The following is a 5,815-nucleotide window of genomic DNA, read 5'->3' as shown; positions in this document are numbered from 1 at the left end:
TGGGTTTCCCCTGCACAGCACGTGCGCTTCTGCCCTGCTGGCAAATTTTTTCCGGCTCAAAACGAGTTCCAAGTAAAAATGGGTTCCCCTGCAAAACACGTGCGCTTCTGCCCTACTGGCAATTGTTAATCAGCTCAAAAATGGGTTCCCAGTAAAATTGGATTCCCCTGCAAAACACGTGCGCTTCTGCCCTGCTGGCAATTGTTAATCAGCTCAAAAATGGGTTCCCAGTAAAATTGGATTCCCCTGCAAAACACGTGCGCTTCTGCCCTGCTGGCAATTGTTAATCAGCTCAAAAATGGGTTCCCAGTAAAATTGGATTCCCCTGCAAAACACGTGCGCTCCTGCTTTGCACGCATATATTTATCAGCCGAATTGTTTTCCAGTAATCGGGCCTTTACCGATACGACAATATGTTCAATCATGAATGTATAATGTACAATATTTTTTATATTTAATGACTGTATTTCAGCCTGAAAATATTCTTCTTCGTGACAACAGAGAAGAAACCTTATTAAAAATTACGGACTTTGGCCTGTCGAAGCTGACTGAAGAAAGCAATGCCACCACCATGTGCGGTACATTAACATATGTGGCACCAGAAGTGATTGATCATTCTTATCGTAAAGGCGGGGAATATGGAAACTCTGCTGATATATGGAGTTTGGGCGTAATATTATATTTTTCAATTACCCGGGAACTACCATTTAAGTATGTGATATTCACCAAATTTGTTTAATTGATTTTACATGTGCCTAAAATCACAATTACTAATTTATTTGCAGGGGCGAGAACAAGCATAAAATAGCAAAAAATATCACAACAGGCAACTACGACTTTACCAATAAAAGATGGAAGGATGTAGAACCAACCTTGGTAGATTTAATTAAAAAAATGTTGGAAGTTGTTCCAAATAAAAGAATTGATATCTGTGATATCTTTGAGCATGGTTGGATTAAAAATGTGAGTACAAAATCTTCAATATTATTGTAAGATACATATTTTTCATCGTTTATTATATGATCATGAATTTTCAAGAAGCTATCCGTATATCGCAGCATTCAGCTCCAAATCCGTAGCATTGGCATCGTTAGTCGGGACAGACTTATAAATAAATTTGTAGGTCAGGGTGGTTGTGTACGTTAGGTTGTGGTAGCGCAGTCTGGCGGATCCAATGTGAAACCAACTATTTTTTTTTGTTTGCCCGGCGACTGGAGGAATAAAAAATATTTGCGAAGACCAGTGGTCCGAACCCTGGGTAGTGTTGGATTTTTACCAACTAAAAAAAACCCTCTTTGTACTACGAGTTTTCGGGAGTTATTCTTTAAAACTTGTAGTCCTCTCTAAGAATTTGTCAGCTCAGGCACCCGTATCCCATAGCATCGCATTATCTCCATGCTAGCATGGGCATCTTATTAATTTAACGCCGTAACTTATGCATGCATGCTACTTACTACAAACACTACGTTATTAGCACACTTACAGCTTACATCGTTTGTTACATGTTGCCCTAATGGGCTAGTTGGTGCCTGGGCCTTTTTTTCCTGGGGACCAGATTCTCAAGCGTGTAATTTACCAGGTTTCGTAGCTCTTCGTTCGAGTGCCTTCCAGCTTTCTCCAAGTCTGCTGCCTCTTTTCTTGTGAGAAACTCTCTTAGTGGCTCCCACTCCAGGTGCCTGAAGATTTGGGAGTTCCTAACAAAAGTTTGTTTTCTGTGGGCTGAAGTCTATTCAGTCTACAGACTGTCTAGTCGAGTCTAGTCAAGCGCATACTCAAGATTTCAACAGTGATCACTTTACGAAATGATACAAATTTTTCAAAATGTGACATTAAAAGTAAAAAAAGGCAATTTTCCAAAAATTTCCCAACATTTTCCGCAAACTACGGAAGTTTAACGTGAAACCGGCACTTGTTTTTGGGGAAAATAATAAATTGAAAATTAAAGCAATGCGAAAAGTAATTAAAAGTGTTCTTCTATGTTGTTATTTTCTTGGATGGTTTTTAATCCTGATATTCATATTTATTGAGTAAATGATTGCCGTATACAGACTGATTTTTACGTTGACACTTTTATTAAGTTGTTTATATTGCAACATTATCGAACAACTTAAAAATTAGAGATTGACATCAAATTTTTGCAAATTATTTTGAAGATCGCAAATTTTTCCATGGGACAAATGGATGAAAATTTTAAATCACTAGGTGACAGGTCTGAACTGTAGAAAGGATGCTTCAATATTTCCCAGACAAACTTTCTAATTTCTTCCTTGCAGTGTAACTTGTGTGTAACGTTTAATAACGTTTACTTGTTGAGCAGTTTATCTTTAGATTTTTTCCAAAATACCAACTGTATTTCCTAGAAATTAAGGTGATGTTGTGCATCGGTTTCAATACCAAATTTTCTCTAAAACGGCTTTTTTAACTACGCGCTTGGAACTACGCCAAACTTTACCTAATAAAAACATCCCTTTATCAGCTTGCAGCTACTTAAAGCACCTCTATGCAAACGATGTAATAACTTTTCCAGTTTAACGGGTTTAACTTCAAAGTGGGATTTAAGCCGTGACGGAACTTTTTAATCAACTTCATACCCTCTTGGACTGTTGATCTTAATTAACGCTCGAACTATCATCGGAAATTAATGGCTTAGATGAATGAGAAAAAGCGATTTTTTGTTCAATTTTCTCGTCATCTGTGGGGATTTTTGCTTATAAAAATTTACTACTTCTGGGGATTATCGAATGGAATGGGCAGATTTTTTTGAGTCGTCGTGCGTTTTCTTATGAGCTAAATAGACATTTAAACCAATTTCAGTGTGTTTTTAGACGGGATTTAAATTTTCTTTTAATTTATTGTGCTGCTCTGGACAATTAAATTTTTCGAAGTGCATAAATAGAGCAACCACTTAGCATTTTGGAGGTTTTTTTTATTTACTTGACTGTATAAGAATGCTATGTACAAACGTGCTGGATAAACGAATATCCACATGGACCTGAACACTAGAAATCAGCAATTATTGGAAATCGCGTGTCTGAGCATCAAACATCAAAAATCGTGAAAATCCACAGGCATTTATTAGCAACTTACGGTCAAAAGTAGATGGTTAATTTTGCATTTTGGGTAAGCAAAGTAAACTTGTAAACTCTAAAGTAAAAGAACGGTTGAAGGAGCGAAAAACACAAGAGGCCAAAAATGTTCGAAATCACTCGGCAATCAAGTCTAGCGACGATTTCACTACATTTGTATTTGTATTTAAAAAGTTATTAACTTATTTCATCGAAAACCTACTAGATTATTAAATTTGTAGTTAAGTCTATGGGAAATTGCCTGATGCATTCCTTGTGCCATGAGGATGTCAGAAGGGCCGTATCATCTGCAAAGAGTGCCAGGCTCGTATTGGCAGGATGTCGCTTGCAAATATGTTGTATAGCAGTGGGGAGAGCACTGCTCCTTGCTGTACTCTTGCCTCAGTGCTTCTGGTTTCTGACCGGTGTGATACAACTTTGACGTTGAAGCTTCTACTGCAAATATAACTGTCTATAAGCTGGCATAGTTTCTTGTTGATACCTGTTTTTATCATCTTGTAGATGGGACCGTCTCTCCACAATCTGTCGAACACTCTTTCGACATCCAGTATGAATATTCCAGTCGTTCGGTACTGATTAATTTATTTGTTGCATCTTTCTACTATCCTGAGCAGTTGGAGTTCCGTGGAATGCTTTCCTCGGAATCCAAACTGTTCTGGTGGAAGCAAATCAAGCTCGCTCGTTTCCTCTTTAAATCTCTTCAGTATAACCCTTTCGGCTATTTTGCTGAGAGCGGGCAACAGACTGATAGGCCTGTAGTTTTGGGGGAAAGTCCTGTTTTTCTTGGGCTTCGGGAGCATTATGACTTCTGAGTGCTTCCAGATGCTGGGGAAATGACCAGTCCTGAAAATGGCATTAATCAAGTTAGCTACAGCTACCAGTCATTTTCTCGGCAGGTTCTTCAGCATTTTGTTGGTGATTCAATCTCTGCCAGGGGCTTTCTTAGCTTTGGTTCTTCTCATGTTGGCTGCAACTTCTGCTGGCGAAGTTGGAAGGAGGCGGCTGCCTGTCCTTTCGCTCCGAAGCATCCTTACTGTACTTCTGACAGATGCTTCGTGGTGTAGGTCATCGTTTGGTGGTGGTTTACCCTGGCCTCGCTCTCGAGTCTGTAAATACCAAATCTTGAGTTCCGTGTACTGCGGAATTTCGATTAGTTGTGGTCTGAGGTTCCCTCTTCTATAGTCTGGATGCTGGCCGGTTGCCTCATGTTCTTGATAATGGCAATATCCAACACTTCAGGAGCTCCCGATCCTGTCGGGATCTCTGGGCCTAGGATTACTCCACATCGGACATCTACTGATTCTGCTGACAGTCGGCCTTTGCTGTAGGTACGCGTGCTATTCCACTCCGTGTTTTTGCAGTTTAGGTCACCTATCACCACACCTAACAGCCTTGCTTTGTTGTTTCCTAACATCTGGATATCCAGCAGGTTCAGGGCTTGCTGTGGAGCTCTGTAAACGGAAGTAACGATTACTGGCCCTTTCGAGTAAGCCTCTTGTATGTCGGTGTCCTCTACTCCTATGCTGTGGTGGTCAATGTCCTTCCTAGTTAGGAGGGCGACTCCTCCTCGTTGGGTGCTGTCGTCGTGCCTGTAAACCTCATAATCTTATATATTAAGCCTAATATTACTTGCTACCTTGGTTTGATGGAGTGCTACCACTTAAGGATTCCTTTTGTTCAGGAACTCGTCCAGCTCTGGACGGCGAGTCCTTAGCCCATTAACGTTCCAAGACGCCACTGTAAAGCTGTAAGGACATTACCGCCTGGACAATGGCTTCTAAGGACCCTCTGTCCGTTGCTGCTACTTGTTTCTGCATACTGCGAGGGGTGGTCCTCCTTCGGGTCGTTTTTCTGTCCTTGCGGACGATCGGAATCTTCTTTTTGCGGTACACGAGGCATTTCCTCCAGCTGGCTGGATGTCCTTGGGTGCCACATAGAGCGCGCTTGCAGTTGCGGCTCTCCCCATCGCCTGGTCGAGGTAGCTGGCAATCAGCACCACATTTCACGTATCTCACCGGTTGGGTGCAGTGGCGCTGTGAGTGTCCGTATCGCTGGCACCTAAAACATTCACATTTAGGAATGTTTCCGGGCTTTGAAGCCGTGGTCTATGGGAATTTCTTCTCGACGTTTCGTCCACAACTGCGGTGGACATTATCAAAGGCGATGAGGCAGTGGGTGAAGTGATCTCCCGTGCTTTCCGACAGACTGATTCAACTGCTGGATTCCCCGTCGTATTTATGCAGTCCAGCCGTGTGTGCTCATGCGTGGGGGATGGGTGGGGGTTCCAACGCCTCGGCGCACATGCTGTTTGGCGCAAAACGCGCTTCCAATCTGGATTGAGTGCCGTAATTTCTTCTTTTCTGTTAAAATTGTTTTGGTGTTTAAATATTTCGATGGCCTCCCTGGTGAGTCTCGGGTAGTATCTTTCAGATTGGTGCAGAATGTCCACTTCGTCGAAGCGTATTTGGTGGCCGTCTAGTAGTGCGTGCTCCGCTACTGCTGATTTTTCCGTTTGTCCCAATCTGCAACTTCGTTTGTGCTCCGTGATCCTAGTGTTTATGCTTCGTTTTGTGGTGCCGATGTATGCTCTTCCACAGCTGCACGGAACTCTGTAGACTCCTGGTGCTGATAAAGGATCCCGTTTGTCCTTGGCCGATTTCAAAGTCTGTTGGATGGTTCGAGTTGGTTTAAAAATGGTTTTTACTTGGTGTTTCTCCAGTATCTTGCCG

General features: G+C 41.9%; 1 protein-coding gene across 1 annotated transcript in view; it reads left to right on the top strand.

Annotated features, from left to right (window-relative positions):
• LOC109538347 (ovarian-specific serine/threonine-protein kinase Lok) overlaps positions 1–5,815 on the top strand; it is a gene marked incomplete at its 5' end in the record, with an annotated part of 19,443 nt that overhangs the window by 8,516 nt on the left and 5,112 nt on the right. The window contains 2 exon segments of the mRNA XM_019905553.2: positions 473–711; positions 786–963. Coding sequence (XP_019761112.1) covers positions 473–711; positions 786–963 — 417 coding nt within the window.

The sequence above is a fragment of the Dendroctonus ponderosae genome, unplaced genomic scaffold (assembly GCF_020466585.1).
Source record: "Dendroctonus ponderosae isolate FM_Combo_2020 unplaced genomic scaffold, Dpon_F_20191213v2 Dpon_F_20191213_2, whole genome shotgun sequence".
Taxonomy (NCBI): domain Eukaryota; kingdom Metazoa; phylum Arthropoda; class Insecta; order Coleoptera; family Curculionidae; genus Dendroctonus; species Dendroctonus ponderosae.
This window is presented reverse-complemented; position numbering and strand designations above follow the sequence as displayed.